Source organism: Cydia fagiglandana, chromosome 16 (genome assembly GCF_963556715.1).
Source record: "Cydia fagiglandana chromosome 16, ilCydFagi1.1, whole genome shotgun sequence".
Lineage (NCBI taxonomy): Eukaryota > Metazoa > Arthropoda > Insecta > Lepidoptera > Tortricidae > Cydia > Cydia fagiglandana.
This window is the reverse complement of record NC_085947.1, coordinates 8,101,054-8,122,308: the sequence shown is the minus strand read 5'-3', so window position 1 is coordinate 8,122,308 and position 21,255 is coordinate 8,101,054. Positions and strand designations below refer to the sequence as shown.

Here is a 21,255-nt window from a genome sequence, read left to right as displayed (position 1 = left end):
GATTTTATGAAAAGTCGCATTGTATTATTACTTTTCACACACATTTATACCGTGAATCGACACAATAACTAATTTTCAGTTTTATTGTAAAGGAAAGCGAACTAGCTTGAGCGGCCATTTTTGCAAGAGCGAAAAGCACAGATAAAATATCTTTGTCATAGATCTAGGCCGAGCTGTTTGAGGTTTCAAATTAAACTATTTCCACTATGAATGGCAAATTACTCATAAATCTTATAATAATACATATAACGCTCAAACAAAGCAAATATTCATCATAAAACTTAATCGCGTGTAATTAAGTTTTAAGCATTTTAAGTCCCGTTTTATGATTAATTATGTATAAAATTCGTGATAATTTAAATCAGAGTTGGGAGCAATGTTGCTGTAGAAAAATGTTTTTATTTTTATTACTCGCAACTTTTTCTCGGAGGCCAACGCACACATAGAAGCTTCAGGCGCACACATGCGCAATTATTTGGGGACATAACTTTCTTAGGAAGTGAACAGGCCTTGAGTATGACAAACATACAAACTAAAATCGTAATCGTTTTGAAATGATTCGATTTCGCGGCAGTCGATAGTATTTTTCAAAGTTTTGTAACATGGTAACACCGTAGTTATTTAGCACATTGTCGCAGTGCGTTACTTCCGGCTGTCATGTGATCCAAGAACTGAGCCAATCAGAAACATACTAGCTGTGATTATGTATAATTCCATTGGTAGATATTAAGATACCGCCAAAATATATTGTTACTGACCAATAAGATATCGTTCTTACAATAAACAAAGCGCAATATCCGTTCAAAATGGCCGACCAAACTGTGCCTATTTCTGTTCCATCAGAAAAGCCTGTGAAACTCACAAAATGGAAAGTGAAAGAAGGTGCATTCGTATCACAAGGCCAAATATTATTTTTATACAATGATTCGTCAGGCCAAAGTAGTGAAACAAAGAAATACAAAGCTGTTCGCGCTGGTACGATATCGTGCATCAAGGTAAAGGAAGGCGACATTGCAGAGCCGGGGTGAGTGACGTCACATAAACTTATCTTGTATTTACTCTTATAATTTTTGCTTTCATATCCCAATGCAATTTCATTCATAATAAACACGCAGTTTTCTAAAGTGTAATTTGCTATATCTCTTTCTGGCGCGGCCATGTTAATCTTACTTTCCCGCCAAATTTGAACTACTTTTGTTTACTAAATTTACTACTCATATTTTTACTATAAATTGGAGTCGTGTGGTGAGTATTGTAGAACTTAATAGTATAAATACTTCAAAATTTCCTATTAAATACCACTAATACCAGTGTAAAATTTCGTTCTCACTATTAACATTTGTGGCTAACCAAAACATTACTCTTACAGGACACCTATAGCAGAATTAGAAGAATGTCGGCACCCGACAGTGATGAAGGAGATGTGTGCGGAGTGCGGCGCCGACCTACGGACCGATGAGGCCCCGAAGAGGGATGTGGCCGTCGTGCCCATGGTGCATTCCGTACCTGAGCTTAAGGTACTTTGATTTATCTATCTATTTTAATTTTTCAGACAAAAGTTGTCCCCTGATTACCAAATAGCGGTACCTCGGCCAAGGTGGCACGCGTGAGGCACGTCTACCCGGCCGTTTTGTGCGCGAGGAAATTGCCTCGCGTTTATGCTCGCTTTATGTGGACCTGGCTAATTAGATTTGGGATCATACTTATCAATTCAAAGTAAACTTTATGGTTCGTTAGATTAGTTAAATGAGACTTTATAACCAGATAATCATACAAACATTACTAACAACAAAATTATAGCGGATGCAAAACAATAAATAAAATCTGGTAATTATTACTCTTCTTTAATAAAACATTTGTAATATTAATGGCCATATTATATTTAAGAATCTTTGTAATGAAATTGAAACTGTATATGAAACCCATTTTGGTATTGTCTTGTGCAAGAACATCTTTCACAGATAATTGCAATTAAATAACTGATTCAATCTTATCTATAAAACTATAAGCATGTCATTTTTTTGCGATTAATAATCAATCAACAGCAAAAACTAATACCATAACCTAATAACAAATAACAGCATAAATGATTATGATTGTCATATATTTTCTAGGTTTCCGAGGAGCTGGCTCAAAAGTTAGGCCGGGAGGATGCGGAACGCCTTCTTAAAGATCGCAAGCTGGTGCTGCTAGTAGACTTGGATCAGACATTAGTGCATACAACTAATGATAATATTCCACCTAATTTGAAGGTAAAGTTTGAATATTATTTGGCATATTTTTATACATAATTGATCCCTTAACCTACTTTTGCTCTAGTAACCCTATTTTAATACTTGATTACAGGATGTACTGCATTTCTTCCTGCGAGGTCCAGGCAGCCCAGGGCGCTGGTGCCACACCAGACTCAGGCCCCGGACCCAGGAGTTCCTTGAATCAGCATCTAAACACTATGAGCTGCATGTCTGTACATTTGGCGCCCGGCAGTATGCTCATGCTATAGCTGACTTGTTGGATCCAGAAAAGAAGTACTTTTCTCATAGGATATTGTCAAGAGATGAGTGTTTTGATCCTAGAACAAAATCTGCAAATTTAAAGTAAGTACTTACATTCTTTATTTAAGACTCATCTCACTTTATTGAAAAATTGCAGATATGTAGTGCTAAACACCCATCCAATATACTCAGATAAACTAAACAAATAGCATTTGTAGCGCTTGAACTTTTATTACAAAAGTTGTATAGAGGGGGGCTAAAAATAACTGCATTCCCGTTGCCATGGAGGTTTTGGAATTATACTGAGCAACTTTTACTATGAGACCAACCCTGAAATCGCGAAAGTTGCTCAATATAATCCCAAAACCTCTCTGCCAATGGGAATGCACTTACTTTTTAGCCACCGTTTATAGAACGAAAACTGGATGCGCTCTGTTAAAACATTACCATCTTCCACGTCGCTAGTACCCGTGCATTTAAGAGTTATTAGAGCATTAAGAAACAAAAAACATTTAGTCTCAACATAATTTTTTTTTTCAGGGCATTATTTCCTTGTGGAGACAACATGGTCTGCATCATAGATGATAGAGAGGATGTGTGGCGGCACGCCTCTAACTTGATTCATGTGAGGCCATACTCATTCTTTCAGTCCACGGGAGACATCAATGCGCCACCTCAAGCACGTAAGTATATAGTTAAAAAAAATGATGGCGGATCCACACAGGACGAGATGCCTTGTGACGAAATTGCCGCGCGAAGATCGGCCTGTGTAGACTTGCCTTGGGCAAAGCAAACACACTCGCGGCTGCAATGGCTCGGGCGAGGTGCTCCACTGATCGAGCTGTTCCGCGCGGCAATTTCCTCGCGAGGCGCCTCGTTCTGTGTAGACCCGCCTATATGTAAACAATTTGGCATTGTCACTTTGTATTTAAATTGTTGAGGTTGCACCAAGAGCTTTGACATTGGGATTTTACGCAGCGCGGCGGATTCCTCTATAAAAGGGATATTGGTGACATTTACTATACCATCATGCCACTCATGACAAACGCGAATGCAGTGGCGTAGCTAGGCGTGGGCCGTCGCCCACGGCCTCGCGCCCCAACGGGGGCCTTGCGCTAGGCCCCCTTGGGCACAGTGAAAAAAAGGGCCTCGCAGAATTCGCAGATGCTACTTCGCCTTCGCCCACGGCTAGAATAGTTCACGCTACGCCACTGCGCGAGTGGATTGATAGATATTACTTTAGAGATACATTTTATAGTGATAAGATATATCTTTTCAATCACTCCAAATATTAATTATAAGTCCTTCCGAAGACTTTCTTTTGTATTAAGCTTTAAAAGAGAGACAGATACGAGGACTACATTATCACGCTTCTTTTCTACTTAAAAAGTACATATCGTAAGACACATTTTTAATTAAATCATTATTATTTGCAGTTGATGAGAAAGCAAAGCTTATCAGTGGTAAAAACGGTTCCCAAGTATCCCCTGGCAATCAAATGCCCACATTAGATCCCGAACCAGAACAAAAGAAGGACAAAGAAAGCAATAGTGATAAGAAAGAGAAGGAAGAAGCAGCCGAGAAGGATGGCGATAATGGGAAGATTGTTAATGATAAAGAGAAGGAAGAAAAATCAGAAGCAAAAGAAGATGAAGATGTAGCCAATGAGGCGCAGGAGCCTAAATGGGTAGAGACAGCTGACGGGCAAATAGAAGTTGAGGATCCTGATGACTATTTAATATATTTGGATGATATTCTGTTGAGAATACACAAGTAAGTAACAACAATAGAACATGTTTTCAATAAAAAGTTCAAGAACCTATCAGAATTGAGTGGATGCCTGAGAAAACAAACGAAAATTTCACATAAGCAAACACTGAGGAGGGACTTAAATCTCGAGGCAGAGGTGTAGGGTTGGAGCCGGTGTCGCTATATTTGACGTTCATAAGCGCATTGTAATATGATATGCCTACTCCTACTTGAATAATAAACTATCTTTATCAAAAATTTGCAATACTTACCTATTGACAGTATTTACATGACTAAAAATTTGTGGCAAGGAGTAAATAAAATTAATCATGATTTTTTAGGTCTTTCTACGAACTTTACGACAAAATGGATGGTAAACAAATACCAGACTTGAAGACCGTCATACCAGAAGTGAAGAGCAAAGTTCTTGAAGGGGCGACCTTAGTTTTCAGCGGGCTGGTGCCCACGCACCAGAGATTAGAAACTTCTAGGGCGTATTTAGTAGCAAGGAGTCTAGGAGCCGAAGTGACGCAAGATTTCACTGAGAAAACAACTCATTTAGTGGCTGTGCGGTCAGGTATGTGACTATTCATGAAGACTACGTTTGAGATTTCTCCCATTAGCACATTTACCCTTTAACAGGTGTAAGGGTGTCAAAAATTATGCAGAATTGAACTCTATCACTTCGCAATAAAGTACAAAATCATAGAGGGAAATATATTCCCTCTATCTTATAAAGGCTTAAAACTATCGTCTTAGCTAGAATATTATCTCATATATAATATTGAGTCCCAGCCAATGTCAATAACCTCGTAAGGCGCTTATCATACTGGATCCAATTCGCACGTTCGCTCTGATGTTTGAGAGAGATAACGCTATGCGCGTATTATAGCGACATCCTGCTCGTGCATCAGTGTGCCAAGCGCCTTAGATGTTTTTAACTTTTAATAAGTACATTTTGTATCGCTTGTACGATAACGTGTCCGTGGGATTTATAGGTAGGTAACTTTTCTGTCCTCGTCCGCGGGGCCCAAGAGGTTGATTGTACATGAATAAATTTGATAGTTATTTTATTTTTAACTTTAAGGAACTGCAAAAGTGCACGCAAGTAGGCGTATGGGCGAAGGAAAGAACAAACTACACGTTGTGACACCAGAATGGCTGTGGGCATGCGCGGAGAGATGGGAGCGGGTCGACGAAAGATTATACCCCCTACAAAGGGGCGGACAGGTAAAGTATATAAAATAATTAATACAAATGTAAAAAATGTATTATTAATTTAATTTAGGGTTAAAAAAAGTTTATTTAAAGAGTGTCTGTCACTCAGATCAGCTCTCAGGCATCTGTAAAGTCCTATTTAAATGATTCTGATTTCGTTGTGATACTATTTTGGCACGAATAAACGCGAGCGAGATGTCTAACGATACAACTTCTGGTGGGTGCTTTTCGCTCGCACCAATTAGCGTGACGTATCGTCAAGATGGTGTCAGAATAGTATACAAACTGTATCAAATTGTTAAATCAGAAGTTGGTCTTTTTACTACTTCACTACATACGTACATTCACGTGAGAATTAAATCAAAGTGAACAGTTTGTTCCCTTCGCGTGTAGTTTACATAATTATATATTTTAAAAACGTATGATCTAGACGTACGTTTGAATAGTAATGAACGGTGCGTGTTCCACAGAGCAGCGCGCGGCGGCCGCCGGCGCACTGCAGCTCGCCGCCGCCCGCGCCGGCGCCGGTCGCGGCCGCGCGCAAGCGCACCGCCTCCGGCCGCTTCGCCGACACCATCAACCCGCTGCTCTCCTTCTCCAGTGACGACATCGCCGACATGGACCGGGAGGTAACAAGAACGTGAATCGTCTGGTTAGGGTGCCCCGGTGACTTGTTTCACAATAACAACGAGCTCTAAGTCTAATGTGAGCCTATTCGACAGTTTTCAAGTGTCACTAACTGCTCTATCAGTCTACCCTCTGGCTGGGGTTGGACGGACCATTATGAATTTAGAAATCCGCCTGACTTACCACTGACAACCTACTTAGCGACCAATATATTGGAATTATTTCTCATTACAATTTTACACTTATTTAGGTTGAGGACATCTTCAATGAATCTGATGAGAGTTCGTCGGACGACGAAGCGACCGGTGCGAAGGATGACGATTTGGATGATGAAGAGAATCCACCAGAAGACCGGCTGATCACACTAGAAAATGAAGACAGTAGACTAGACGACACGCGGGATGGTGAAAACTCCAGTGAATCAGACACAGGTTATTTTGCAACTTTAATATGTATAAGTGTAAACAATCATTCATTACTTATATCATGTTGTCATATCATATTATATGACTGATGACACGTATTATTATGTTATGTCGATTATATACATCATTCATTCTGTAGGTCACACTAAGGACAAACGAGCAGCCTCTATAACGCGAAGAAACTCTGCTTTGCAATGTAACCATTCTATAACCCTAGGACAATAGTGCCACAGCTACAGAGCGAAGTTTGTGGGCCTGGTTCCACCAGCTGTCACGAAAATTGAAAATGGCTCCCAACAACTGGCAAAAATTTTCACTTTTGTAGTAATAATACTGATACTGGGCTGATTTGACTATTCTATGGTTGGATCTTGCCAAGAGGCATCCAGAGTCTAGTGTGTTTAATCCTTAACTTAATTTTCTTTGCAGATGGTGAGACCCGCCGCAAGAGGCCGCGCCGGTCGCCGCCGTCAGACTCCGAGCCGCCTGACGACGCCGATGACGACAGCTCTTGGAACCTCATGGGTGCGGCGCTCGAGAGAGAGTTCTTGGCTGAATGATGCTGGTTTACTTTGAACAATTGCGGGCTGAATAAATTAATTTTTGAGTTATCACTTGTCGATTGTTTCATTTTATAAACCCCATTTAACACCTATGACCTCTAAGGGCCCCCCCACATCGAGCGCGGCCATACAGTTGTAGACGCCGACGCTCGAAAGACGCTAGATGTGGGGGGGGGGGGGGGGCCTTAGTCTTACAGTCTGTACTGTTGTGTAATAATGTTAGTTCCCGTTTCTGCCATAACTCTTCTCTTTCCTCATAGACTCTAATCCAAGAAACAACCAAGTTAGGAGCTTTTGTATTAGAATATTAGAACTTTTTTGTAGCAGAAGGGGTCAACTATCTCCTGCAGCTGACTGTACATATTTTTAACATTTTGTTAGTGTACCTGTACCACAGAATATATAATAGTACTACTGTACAGAAAGGAAACTTCCTACAAAACCGAAGTTTGACAACGGTTCAGGGTCGAACCATGCTGTCCCTGTCTAATATAGGGCACTATCCCTTTCGGCTATTTAAGGTTGTAGAAATTATAATCATTATCTTATCTGTGGTCGTGCACGCAAAAGAACGTGAAGTTGTGTCAACCCTAATAATTGCTCTGAGTAATGCTGAGCCGAAGGAGCAGAGTTTGCTTGATGTCAGGAGTTTCGCACCCCTGACTGTTAACACTTTCGCAGCCGGGCAAAAAACGGCGCACTACCCCAGAAACCGGTCGTCTATATCTGCGTACAAAAGAACCCGCTGGGCGGGTTGTCAGGCATCTGAGCAAACATTACGAGTGCCTACCAGGCGGGTTCTCGGTAGTCAAAGTGTTAAATAATCTATTTTTCTTATAAGTGCCACACTATTATGAGTAAAGGTTGCAGGTAACTTCAGATCAGTTAAAAAAATTAGCATTATAATATCTACATAATTTTATTTACCTAAACTATAAAATAATTAAACAGAAAGTACTTAAATAGCATACGGATCATTTTCATCAAATACATGGAACTTCGTGTAAGTAGGTTTGGAAGAAAAGTCTTTTTTGTTGTCTTGCCAGCCTCTTGGAGGTGCTTTCTTATAATCAAATGTAGACTTCAGTTTTCCATACAGCTCCGCTTCTCTGTCAATATCTTCTCTGTATTTTTCCTTAGCCACTTTCTTGCCTGTAACTGGATCGGTTACATCGCCAAATGGATAAACAACCTCCTTCACTTCATGGGTAATAAGTTTAGTCATCTTTTGAGGCAATGCTTGGATTAAAACTATGTCTCCAGTTTTACATTTCTTTGCAGGATCATGGCAATAGTAGAATTCATCTTTCCTGAAATACTGTAACAGATCAAACATTGCGAATATGAATAATAAGGAATTATTTTATCTAGAAAGTTACTAAAAAGTATTCTTTTATACTAACCATGAGTAAGTTTTCATCCAATTCTAACCTCTTCACTCTAATTTTAGCTGCATTTTGTTTAACAGACGGGACGCATTGTCCCATTAAAAGGAATTTTCTTGCTGTTTCAGCCACATTACGGGCCATTTTAATTTGTAGCTAAATTGTTTTCAACAATTATTGAGGAATGAGGATAATAAAGATCTCAATTATTTTATTTTATTTAGGTTATTTTGACATTGACAGTAAGGAGTGCGTTTGGATACCAAGAACTATGTGTGCCAAACTATAACGCCGGTCAAACAACTTTGTCAGCAGGAAAAGGCGCGAAATTCAAACTTTTCTAGTGAAGATTACCCTTTGCGCCTACATTTTTTAAATATGTCGCTTATTTCTAGTGACATAAATAGCTTGACAGACTATACTCGGAACGCACCCCAAATTTTATAGCTGTATAGTCTGTGCGGAAAAAGAAGAGTCGTAGAATGTATACATTTCCCAATTTCCAATGTATAGAATCCCATACATTTCACGGCTCTTCTCTTTCCGCACAGTCCATAACACACTACCGCACCTCAGCGCGAACTTGGTGCAGTACGATAGTGTGTTACGGCTTTTAAGGTAAGCAGCTATAACATAGATATAAGAATATATACAGATGCCTTCCAAGCGAGCTGTCAGTGGGACCACTTTTTGTTTAGTGTACGATTAACAAAGCGACCCACTTTGCTGTTGCCATGTCGATAAAGTCATATCGATAAACTACCGACATTTCTTGCAATTTTAATTTTACTTCAAAGGTTTAACTATACCTAAAATGAACAAAATCGCTTTTTTTCTTTATTGTGGTTATCAGATCACAATTTTGTAGTCACGCCCCAGGAGAGAACCAAGGGAAAGTTCAGATATTTAATTAAAATACATAAATACCTATTAAAATAGGTGGTCCTCAATAATTGAATTATTTTATTACATTATAATATATTCATTATCCATTAGCATTTCAATTATGTTTATGTTTAACGAAGATATTGAAGCTTCAATTAATCGCTATTTCGTTCCGCTGTGTAGCGTTTATCGATATATAACATGATTAAAATCGACTTTTCACATCCCTAAAAGAGCACACATATACGTTTTTACGCACACATGCACAACCCGGGTCGCCTAAAAAGGGGCCACTTGGATTTGAAGTCCATCTTGTCAACAGTATAGTTGTCCTTTTTTGACAAATGGCATTTTAAAAGAGCGAGGAGAGAGAAATGATACTAGTTGCTGCGCCGTCAAATAGAACAATAAAGGCCTTGAGCTATAAATTAGAGCGAGTAGAGATTACTAGAGATAAGTTGATAGTACCGAGGTCGCGGTGCGATAGTCTGTTCCAGCTATTTAGTCAAACAAGGAAAGATTGATTTTCTCATCTATTCGGTTAGCATGAACATAGTTGGTATTGTTGGTAAATTACATCAGTACTGAACTGACTGTTTACACAATCAAATCATTCGTTAAATAACAAACTAGTGTTTACCATGTACACATCACAACTGAGACCGTGTAAAAAAAAGGCATAGGGGCCTAAACAAGGAGCAACGAAATAAAACAAGAGAAGTGATAAAATCTTAAATTGTAACATTTAATCAACATGATTATAATGGTGCAACATAGAATACATTAATATCATAGTACATAATATCTATGATAAAAAAACGTAACAAATAACCCTCCAATCCCAACTAGCAATATAATTGGCATTTAAGAAACATCACAATCCTTACCCAGCACCACAAAACAATATGAAACCAGCCTTATAGTTCGATTAGATTCAGGAATAGGATATATTAGATTATGGAACTAATTTAGTTATTGGTTTTATGATAGTGACCAAGGCAGCTATCGATGATATAGCTCCTAATGTCCCAACGGCACTTGGACTGAGCTTTGTAAAACCCAGAGCTGTTAAAGGTATAAACAAGTCACAAGAATTCTTAACAGTATCTATAAATATGTCTTTGTGACAAGAAATAAATGCATGTGCATGTTTTAAACTGGAAGACAGATCAAATTGCCTAGAAGTTACACCAAGTAATTCTGAAGGTTTTAAAAATGATGACCTATTTAATTCTAAGACATGTAATATTTCATAGAAGTCTCTAGCCAAATTTGCTATAATGGATAGTAACCAAAATCGGTTTGCAGTTTTGTTCCAATTATCAGAATCTGTTTTTAGAAAACCACTCTTAGTTAGCCATACAACATGGTCCGCATATAAGTATAGTCCGTGTGCCAGTTTGCTTACTGTAAGAGATATTCTGAGAAAGGGGTCCTCAATATGCATGCTGTCCAAGGCAGTGTAGCAAATATCTATACATCTTCCCAGACGTAAGACTGAAAAAATAAATAAGTTTAATAACCGGCATTGAGAAACTCTTATCATATAATGTATTAATAACTACTTGATCAATACTTAGGTACTATCTACATATACATATAATGAAATGAGGTACCTATGTTGTTTACTTACTTTTACGGAAAGAACTGAGAGCAAGTTCTAGATTTCGAATTCTGTCAATTGAATATTTATTAGCATTTCTAGTTTCTAGCTGATGCCATATAAGCCGGCTAGTATACTGGAATAATCTGAAATTTATAAATTAAATTCTTACATTAATAATGAAAGACGAGGAAAAGGATACTTCTTTAGCAGGGCTGCCAGTACATAAATCTTGATTATGCGATCCTGTGGCCGCAATTATACGAAATTCGATTGCATTATACGAGTACAAAAAAAAACTATAATTTTAAATCGATTTTTTAATAACTGGTGAATTTCGGTTTTTGCGGTAAGCCCCCAAATTGCGGGGATATTTCTCTTTTACTCCAATGACAGCGTAATAATTGTGACAGAGAAAGATGCCCGCAATTTGCGCACTTGGTTTTTCGCGGTTATAGCCCGCGTTGACGTGTATTTAAGTAGTTGCCGTTCCATTAAATCGTATAACAGTAACAGTAATCGTGTAACAGTAGTTTTTTTTTTTGCTTTTTTTTGTTTCTTTTTTTGCATTATGGTACGGAACCCTTCGTGCGTGAGTCCGACTCGCACTTGCCCGGTTTTTTGAAGCATTGACAGTAGTTTAACATCGGTGTTTTTTTTCGTATCCAATTATACCGATTGACCAACTATACGACATGTATACGAAAATAATTTCATTATACGAATTTCGTAGCCTATTATACGATCTGGCAGCCCTGTTCTTTAGTGTTGAATCATGTTGATATGCTTACCTGGCTAATTTATCTCTGCCGTTGGACTGATTATTTACTTTAATTATAATATCCATATCTTTGTTATTCGAACTTTACCCTCTAGGCTCAATGTTTATATTTTTAATTTTCTCCCAGCAATTTTGAATTCTATAGTTGACTCTTGCAAAAGGATTGCTTTTTGAGTAACTGATCAATTATCAATTTTCTCTTAATAATTTTAATATCTTCAGAGTTTTGTCTCGCTTTTCTAATCCGTTTCATGAATTTTCTTTATTCACAGTAATTTATAAAACTACACAGCACAGTAGAAGTTTATTGGACTGACAAGTGACACAGTCAAAGTCAATTGATCATAAACAATGTAGAGAATATGCTTTTTTTTTAACTTTGGCAGGAATAATCGAATCGGAAAAATATAAATCGATTTTTCTTTCGATGAATTGGTACTTAAATATTTTTCAGTGTGGTAACATTTTGTCGCCACCAATCGAACAAACCAACCAATCACGAATCATTCATTTGCAGAGTGGAACGGGTGGGGCAATGGTGGGGCAGCGCGATGGCGAAGGCGAAACGAAATACACCATAGAAATACAACGCAGATGACGCCATTTTGATTTGTCAAGAAATGTTAGTGAGTGACACTGTAGTAGTGTTCTTGTGAATTTCAATAAATCGCGTGTTATTTTCGTGGAGTGGAGGTGTTACGGTGTTGAGTGATCCGAGAAAAGTGACTAATAGTTTGTGGTAAGACTTCCATAACTCTGTGTGCTACAGTGATTGTACATTTTCTGGAACAAAGCGACATTTTGAAGTGACGTGTAATGTTGTGCATTTCAGATAGTGGTTCATCGTACTGAGCTTTCATGATTGGATTACCGCGTAGCGATAGAGATAGAGATCGTATAACGGTGAAAATTCGTAACATGAAGAGGAGCTCGTCCAGGGATAGTATGCCGCGTTCGAAGAGGACTCGCAGTAGCATAGGCAGGTACGACGACAGCTCGGATGAGCGCGTCACACCGGAACGGGTGCGGCGGAGGGTCCGGTCTCCGAGTCCCCGGGGCCGCTACGTGTCACCGCATCGCGACGATTATGTGCGCTCTCGTGAAGTCCGTGAGGAGTCTTCAAGACCCTACTACAAGGTGCTGTGCGTTAGTGCACTTCACCCTAAAGCTTCCGACGAAATCGTAAAGGATACATTGTATAGGGAGTATAAAAAGTTTGGAGATTTCAGCATCAAAATTTCCCATGAGTTAGACGAACGCGTCGCTTACGTATGTTTCCGTAGCGTTGAAGATGCGCGAGACGCCAAACATGCCAAACCGCGTATAATTTTGTATGATAAAGTTGCAATTGTTGACCCTGTATATGAGCCCGTACGTTCAGAGTACCGGAGCAGGCCCCGCAGTATTACACCACCCGATTATGACCGCCCCTATTCCTATGCTTGGTCTCCAGTTCCGGAGCGCCGTCGACCCCCACCTGATGACCGAGCTTATGGCATCCCACCCACTGTGCCTCCCCATCACAGAGATTTCCGCCCACCCATGCATGAATATCCCATGGCTGGTCCTCATGGGCCTCCAATGCATCACCGCCCACCCATGCATCACCCTCCGCATCCCCACTACATGCCTCGCCCATACATGCCAAGACCTCATCACCCACCTTTTGAGAAAATGGAGAATAAGAAAGATAAGTTCCCTAACTACCTGCACCATGTCCACCCCGAAGATGATCCATTAGCTACCAGGACATTGTTTGCAGGCAATCTGGAGATAAACATATCTGATGAGGAACTAAGACGCATATTCGGCAGATATGGTATTGTTGAGGATATTGACATTAAACGGCCACCACCAGGCACAGGTAATGCTTTTGCATTTGTTAGATATCAAACTCTTGACATGGCACATAGAGCCAAAGTAGAGCTCTCCGGTCAATACATCGGCAAATTCCAATGTAAAATTGGATATGGTAAGGCAACACCAACAACAAGAGTTTGGGTTGGTGGCCTAGGACCTTGGACATCAGTGGCCCAACTGGAAAGAGAATTTGATAGATTTGGAGCTATTAAAAAGATTGAGTATGCAAAGGGTGAAGCCCATGCCTACATTTTGTACGACTCCATTGATGCAGCACAAGCAGCAGTCAAGGAAATGAGAGGATTCCCACTTGGCGGTCCAGATAGGCGTCTTCGCATCGATTTTGCTGATGTTGGTAATGGTGGACCATACAGACCTAAAACCTATGCACCACCAGTTGGTGAAGATGGTAGGCCTGTGGAAGGCTATGAAGGTTATGAGGGCACCTGGGAGGACGGATATGCATATGGTACACCTGGTTACAGAGGTAGGGGTAGGGGCGGCCGTGGTCGCGGTGGTATGTTTAGAGGCGTTTATCACGGCAGTGGAGATTACCGTGACGATGAATGGCGCCGTGCTCCTGCAGATGGAGAATATGAAGGGCGACTTCGTCGTTCTGGCTCACGAGAGCCTGGAGTGGACCGCTCGCGTTCACGGTCACCGCGGCGCCGCTCTCCCGATAGCGACTCGGATGGCTCGCCACGCCGAAGTGGAGGCATGCTAGCTTCGGCCCGTACACTACCAGAAGTTGTACGAAAAGCAACCACAATTTGGAATGGTGCACTCATTCTTAAAAATTCCCTATTTCCAACAAAATTGCATCTCACAGATGGTGATTCTGAAATCATTGACAGTCTTATGAAGGATGAAGATGGCAAAAACCAGCTGAGAATTACACAAAGATTGAGACTAGACCAGCCAAAACTAGATGATGTGCAGAAGAGAATTGCTACATCTAGTTCCCATGCTATCTTTTTAGGTGTGGCAGGATCTACAGCTTCTATAACCAATGAAGATACAAGCATTCAGACGAGGCCAATGAGGAATTTGGTATCATATTTGAAACAAAAAGAGGCGGCTGGCGTCATCTCACTGTTAAACAAAGAGACAGAAGCCACAGGAGTGCTATACTCTTTCCCCCCTTGTGACTTTTCCACAGATCTACTGAAAAGAACTTGTCACAATTTGACTGAGGACAGTCTGAAAGAGGACCACTTGGTCATTGTGGTGGTACGCGGAGGCTCTGCTTAAAAGAGATGACAGTTTAAACTATGTAAACAAAATGATTATTAGTTAAGATTTTTTTATAAATTCAAAATGTTTTCCACTTTTGTTCTGTATTCTTGTGTTGTGTAGTGCTGTTGTGAGGTGTATGTAAAATTAGTTAAGTGGAGGTTTCATTAACCAACTTTGAATTGTGCAAGTGCTGTGTTTGTCCACAGTTTTAGTGTTCATCAGCAATAATTGTTACAAATAAAAAAATAATAGGTGTTAGATTGCTAGTATTATAACAATCAAAAGATGATAAACTGATGACTAAAAATTGTTCAAGTGTATTTATGAGATAGTGACATAAATTCAGTTTTTATATGTTCAGTTATAGTGTAAAACTAGTGTATGGTAGGTGAGGTGCTAGTGTAAGTGTGTGAACATGCAAATAGATTACCTATTCCTTCTCAAGTTGTAGTTTTTTTATACCTTGTGACAGTGATAGCGGAAGTGCAACCTTCAGTGTCTCATTTTGTGTTGTTAAAGATGTGATGCACTGAACCTACCACTAGTGGGTTACCCAAACTGGGGTGACAGTGATGTAGCTATTCAATGTGTTAACACCCACTGATATTTGTGCTGTTATATGTGCCTGTAGACTTCTTAAACGAGAACCTTAAGTTTTGTGAAACTTGAATGAGAGCTTATTTAGACAAAGGTGAAGTAGTTTGCAGTGAAAAGTGCTATTTTATTGTTCTGTGGACTCTAGTTGAGTCTTATTGGTGAGTAACAATGGATGCCAAGGTCTGTTATCATATGAACCGAATTCTTAATATTATGGTTTGGCCAGCAAATTTGGATAACTAGGATGTATGGCCATAATATTTCCTAATTCTGATTCTGAGATTGCTACTGGGCTCTTCCTGGTACAAACTAATAGGTATTGGAACTGAAAGCCATAACATATCCTTTTTTGGCAGTTTCTATGACTGTGCTGGCCAGGCTTGGTATTATTGTATAAAGGGACACTTTTACTGATTCTAATAATTTAGTACCTTCCTAATATTTCTTAGCCTAATTAAAACTAACTGTCCCCCATAAACAGGTGTACTGTGTTATAATGCAAATCTATAATTCAATGATTAATGAATACCTACCTACTTCTTTCAAAAATATTGAATTTACTGGCGTTCCCTTTTATGATCTACACACTGTTCTTTGACAATAAAAAGTCTTGCCGGGCTAATTCTCAAATCTCAACACAGCCACTAAGCTACTTCTGATGCAGAGTCAAAGAGTAGTATAAATAGTATAATATGTGCTAAGTGCAGTGCAGCTAATTACTTATCTAGTATCTACCTATATCACCTTATACCTAATTACTTATTTTGTCATCTACCTACTTGCTCTTTCAGAGAATAGCCAATTGGTGTGTACTAACCTACGTACCTACATATCCCTAAGGGCCCCCCCACATCTGGCGTCTTTCGAGGGCGTCTGTCGGCGTCGGTCCATGACGCTATGGAAAATGACGTCGCTGCGCAGTTGCGTCGACGCTGCGTCGACGTTGCGTCGACGTCGGCCATAGAATTGTAGACGCCGACGCTCGAAAGACGCCAGATGTGGGGGGGGCCTGAGTTATCAGAATCGTAAAATTACGGTCTTTCTATGTAAATTGGTCACTAATTAGGCAAATTCCCGCTCATTACATTATGGGGCATATCAACCTACCTAAGGTCGAATTTAATCTTTGAAACTATTTTTATGAAGCCACGCGTATAAGTACATAAGCACATACTTAACATTAACAGTTTGGCTAGAGTGGATACACCTCCCCGAATGTAGTCTGACGAACGCGCGCGATATGTAGAAGTGAGCTGGAGCTGGAGATATCTTCTATTTTCATTGCAGAGTTCACGAAGACCTTAAAAACCCAAAAAGTCCAAATCTGGCGTAATCACAATCACATACATCACTATAAGCAACATCATAACTTAAAAGCACGAAAGTTAATTTTACAGCTTAGGTACGGACCTACGCCATAGCATTATTTGCTCTATGGGCACACCAACTAATACGACACCTAGGGTTAGGGTTCTTGGCGTTCAAAGGGGGGTATATGTATATGTAAATAGGTAGGCAGGGTATACTATTTTGTGCTTGGATTTCCAGAGAATCACCATCGACTTTCCGATTATAGACGTCGTACCTGGTCGGCGCTCACCTCACCATCTACAGGCCTACGTCATACATAAGGGGAGTGTAATATTTTAGAAATGATCGAGGAAGAGGATAATCGATCCTACCGGCCGATTTTGGCCATGGCGACCACTTCGACTCCTAGCTTGCTCGGCGCTCGTGCGCCCGAAGTTCTTCGAGGTGAACTCCCGCGCACATTGAGGGCCCATATAATATATTACAGTTGACTTCAAAGAACTAATTGAAGGCCTAGCTACTTCGATGTAGCTTGAAATGAATAACGAATTTTTGCATTATGAGATGCAATTTCACGTTAGACGTTGTGGTGACCTGGTTCCATTTTCATGTCATTGACTTCTCAGCTATTAAGTAGGTACCTTTTATATCTGGCATAAGGCAGATGAGTACACATCGGTAACTCGTGGCATTTAGGTAGCACTTAAGAGATTAGTTTCATTAATCCCTTTTTTTAGTGGTTTCTTTTTCTCGACTCGTATAGGAATTAGTGTAGTTTATTAATTTTTATCTTGGTTTAATATTATTAACTAATTAAACCAAATAATAATTAAGAATAAATCTTTTAAGTGCTGCCTAAATGCCACGAGTTACCGATGTGTACAGATGAGTCATGCTATGCTTAACTATGCTGTTATAAACGATATTAAGGAGTTAAAAACGTCGGAAGTTATACTGAATACTGAATAGTTATACCTCTTATTCTTTAAGCTCTAATATACTGACTAGTATCTATAATAAATTAATTACACCTTATAAAACAAAGTCCTCCGCCGCGTCTGTCTGTTTGTGTGTATGTATGTTCGCGATCAACTCAAAACTTACTGAACGGATTTTCATGCGGTTTTCACAATAGAGTGATTCTTGAGGAAGGTTTAGGTAAGTATAATTTGTTAAAGTTTTGTGTAATCCGTCGCAGTCGAGGGCGCCTATTTACGAGTACTTAAGTAAAATTTTCGACTCATTAGTTCCAAATGACTTAATTGCAATTAACTACATCATTAACATTTCTCTGCTAAAGTAAAAAAAATATTCGTTAATTAAAATCATTTGTCCCACAGAACTAAGTTATATTCGGATGGACATAAATTTAACCTAAGCTATTGAGACCTGTCATCTTGCCCTGCAAGTTTTCTTTCTTTGATCCCGAATGGACGATGCTGAACTCACAGAAGAGCTACGCGACAGTCCCTCTACAACTACAGGTCGGCCTGCAATGTGTACTGGAATTATCTAGTTCCAGTGGCGGATTTGCAGTCTTTGCCGCCCTAGGCCCCAAGCCCTGTAGCCGCCCCTTACTCAGCATCAGCACCCATCATATTGACTACATTTAGATCAGGCAGGAACAGAAAGGTATAGAGGGAAATGCTTGGGACACATTTTTAACTTAGTAACTTTTTTGGACTCGTTAGGAGGTGAAGGATATCAAAAGTCCCCTTGAGCGGGGTTTGGGTTGAAGGTCACATTTTTCGGTTTTTCGCTTATTATATCTCTGAAACTATACGTCCTTGACATGACATGATCATAGGAACATAAAAAATAAGTTTTACGAAAAAAAATAATCAAATACTTTTACCAATTTTACCAGTTAGACAGTTTTACCAATAACATTGACTTTTTATGTACCTACAAAAACATTCAAAAAATCTAAAAAAGATAACGTAAGAAAATCATTTTTTTTGCCTATTTTCTTGAATAACTGCTGAACTATTTATCCTAAAACTATAAAAAAAAAATTTGAGATTCTTACAATGAGCTCTTTGATTTGATATTATGTAACACGATATAGTTTGAAAAACTTTATTTTTAAATTTTCTCATACCTACCCCCCAAAAATGGCCTCCATATTTAAAATTAGTTTATTTTCGTTACACGTCCAAAGATGGCTTTGGGTCACAAACTTACATATGTGTGCCAAATTTCAACTTAATTGGTCCAGCAGTTTCGGAGAAAATAGGCTGTGACAGACGGACAGCCAGACGCACGAGTGATCCTATAAGGATTCCGTTTTTTTCCTTTTGAAGTACGGAACCCTATAAATGGGGAACAAGGCGCGAAGGCGTCAACAATCTGCGAAATCGACGTCACACTCGCGTTCGCGGCTTCGCGCCGCGATTCGCGCACAAGTGTGGAGGGCCCTCAAGATATCGTAAAAATTGTAGCTTGTAGCAAATTTAAACAACTTTCATTTCGTATAATCATCACGTCGTTAGAACGCATAGTTTCCGATAACTGAAAAATGTGACCTTCAAACCCCTCTCTTCCCCCGGCTCAAGGGCTACGTCCGAGGACTTTTGATATGTTTGCTTTTGGTATATTTTTATTGTCCAAATAAAGTTAGGTACGAAGTCAAAAATTGTGTTTCAAGCATTTCCCTCTATAAGTATGTACATTTTTATGAGAATTCGTTGCCTGGCCTGGCCTTTTGAGTTATTTTTTGTTATCATCAGCGAATTTTTTGTCACAATTTGCCGCCCCTAATATTTCGCCGCCCTAGGCCCGGGCCTACTGTGCCTTATGGGAAATCCGCCACTGTCTAGTAGGTATTCTTGGTATAGGTACCTAAATTAACAAGAGACGAGCAAACGAGTGATTCATTCGATTACCAACTAGTCAGAATGTGATATGAAATCAATAAAATAATTGAAAGATTTTAATAGTTTTGTTTTATTTTTATATTCGACCAGTCCTGTTTTAGGTATTTGATAGGTGTTATGAGTCACACCAAGCTAACTCTGCAGTGATTATAGTACTAACTGAAGTGTTATTTTAAACGTCTAAACTTATATGAATTTATCAAAATCGTTGCAGTTAGCTTGGTCTGACTCTTGACTAATTGCCTCTGGCAGTATTTTTGTTTTTTAGTTAACTTCTGAGGTCCTTGGTCCAAAAGTTAAATAATCTTTTGATTGATATGATGATGATAGCCATATGCAACAACCGAAAGGATGATGCTGATAATATTGCTGACTAAATATCTTGCACCTAACATGCAGTGCTCAAATTAAACAGGCCCTAATATTTGAAGTAATTTGAACTGAGCACCTTATTCGCTCCGTAACGCTACGTCTTACGTAGGCGAACAACGCGCGAACGCGGCGCGGCGAAAGCGGCCGCCGCCGCGCCGCGCCGCGCCGCGCCGCCTGACATTCGCGTGCAAATCGCGCCGCACCGCGTTCGCAACGAGATCGCTTACGTAGGACACTTCTATGGGCATCAAAGGATTGATTTCGCCGCGCCGCGTTCGCGTGTTGTTCGCCTACGTAAGACGTAGCGTTAATATTAGCTCTGCTGGAATCTATCCATTATTTCTTGCCCGTAAAGTGGAAGTGGCTTACCGTCGCTGCCACTGCCAGTAGCTATAATAATACGCTCTTCAATTGAGCTGACGGCAATTCCAATTAGTTACTCTGTCCTGTATACAGGGTGGAAAGATAAGTCGGGCCCTGGAGGGAAACTACCTTAAATCCTTAAGCTGGCTCATTTTACTTAAAGGAGACATTCCTTTATTTTTAAAAAGAAACTAAACTGCATTCAAAGTATTTTTCTTCAATTTGGCTTGTCTAAAAATATCTTGGGTACTAAATATTAGATTTTATGGATATTTTGTACGACAGACGAGTGTAAGACCTAATGTTTCTTGGAGAAATGTTATCATTAACATTAACTGTATCGACTAGTAGAATAAAATTGCGAGTTTTTATTTTTTGGAATTTTTAGTAGGTTCGAGTCCCGGGCGAGGCAAGCGAGTTAGAAAATCTTTGAGTGCAGTTTTGTTTCTTTTTAAAAATAAAGGAATGTCTCCTTTAAGTAAAATGAGCCAGCTTAAGGATTTAAGGTAGTTTCCCTCCAGGTACTTTCCTTCCTGACTTATCTTTCCAACCTGTATACTATTCTGAGTTACTCTAGCACAACTTTAGCAAAGCATGTAAAAACACTGATCCCAAGCAGGGGGAAATCGCAACAAACCTACTTGCACATTCTAGAATAGGTAGGTACTACTTGTAAAAATGTGAAAAACGTCAGTAATATGACAAAAATATCTTCTGTCAACTCTTCGGTCTCGACGGAAAGTGAAGAGAATTTTGTAAGTATACTTTTAGCAAATAAAACTTGCGAGTAAGTATTCCTTATCAGCATAATTAATTACTATCTCTACTTGGATGAGTTGTGTGTGAGTGAGTTTTTGTATAACAAGAACAACTTTTACTGAGGGGGCGTACGTGTGGAGGGTCCGTTAC

General features: G+C 39.6%; 4 protein-coding genes across 4 annotated transcripts; 2 read left to right on the top strand and 2 right to left on the bottom strand.

Annotated features, from left to right (window-relative positions):
* Positions 1 to 717: 717 nt before the first annotated feature.
* On the top strand, positions 718 to 7,125 carry LOC134671898 (RNA polymerase II subunit A C-terminal domain phosphatase). The gene is made up of 11 exons (XM_063529756.1): positions 718 to 1,024; positions 1,370 to 1,517; positions 2,115 to 2,252; positions 2,347 to 2,597; positions 3,036 to 3,178; positions 3,932 to 4,268; positions 4,586 to 4,821; positions 5,332 to 5,474; positions 5,933 to 6,091; positions 6,340 to 6,520; positions 6,944 to 7,125. The coding sequence occupies exons 1-11, from the start codon at positions 807 to 809 to the stop codon at positions 7,072 to 7,074; spliced, it is 2,085 nt and encodes a 694-aa protein (XP_063385826.1). The 5' UTR covers positions 718 to 806; the 3' UTR covers positions 7,075 to 7,125.
* Positions 7,126 to 7,977: 852 nt separating this feature from the next.
* On the bottom strand, positions 7,978 to 8,685 carry LOC134672315 (small ribosomal subunit protein uS17m). The gene is made up of 2 exons (XM_063530211.1): positions 8,481 to 8,685; positions 7,978 to 8,395 (listed from the first exon to the last, which is right to left on the bottom strand). Exons 1-2 carry the CDS (start codon positions 8,604 to 8,606, stop codon positions 8,036 to 8,038), a joined length of 486 nt encoding a protein of 161 aa, XP_063386281.1. The 5' UTR covers positions 8,607 to 8,685; the 3' UTR covers positions 7,978 to 8,035.
* A 1,383-nt stretch (positions 8,686 to 10,068) lies between these two features.
* Positions 10,069 to 12,074, bottom strand: LOC134671893 (peroxisomal membrane protein 11B). Its single transcript, XM_063529747.1, has 3 exons — positions 11,742 to 12,074; positions 10,981 to 11,096; positions 10,069 to 10,844 (listed from the first exon to the last, which is right to left on the bottom strand). Exons 1-3 carry the CDS (start codon positions 11,795 to 11,797, stop codon positions 10,303 to 10,305), a joined length of 714 nt encoding a protein of 237 aa, XP_063385817.1. The 5' UTR covers positions 11,798 to 12,074; the 3' UTR covers positions 10,069 to 10,302.
* Positions 12,075 to 12,286: 212 nt separating this feature from the next.
* Positions 12,287 to 15,267, top strand: LOC134671892 (RNA-binding protein spenito). Its single transcript, XM_063529746.1, has 2 exons — positions 12,287 to 12,470; positions 12,564 to 15,267. Exon 2 carries the CDS (start codon positions 12,590 to 12,592, stop codon positions 14,840 to 14,842), a length of 2,253 nt encoding a protein of 750 aa, XP_063385816.1. The 5' UTR covers positions 12,287 to 12,470; positions 12,564 to 12,589; the 3' UTR covers positions 14,843 to 15,267.
* The last annotated feature ends 5,988 nt before the right edge of the window (positions 15,268 to 21,255 follow it).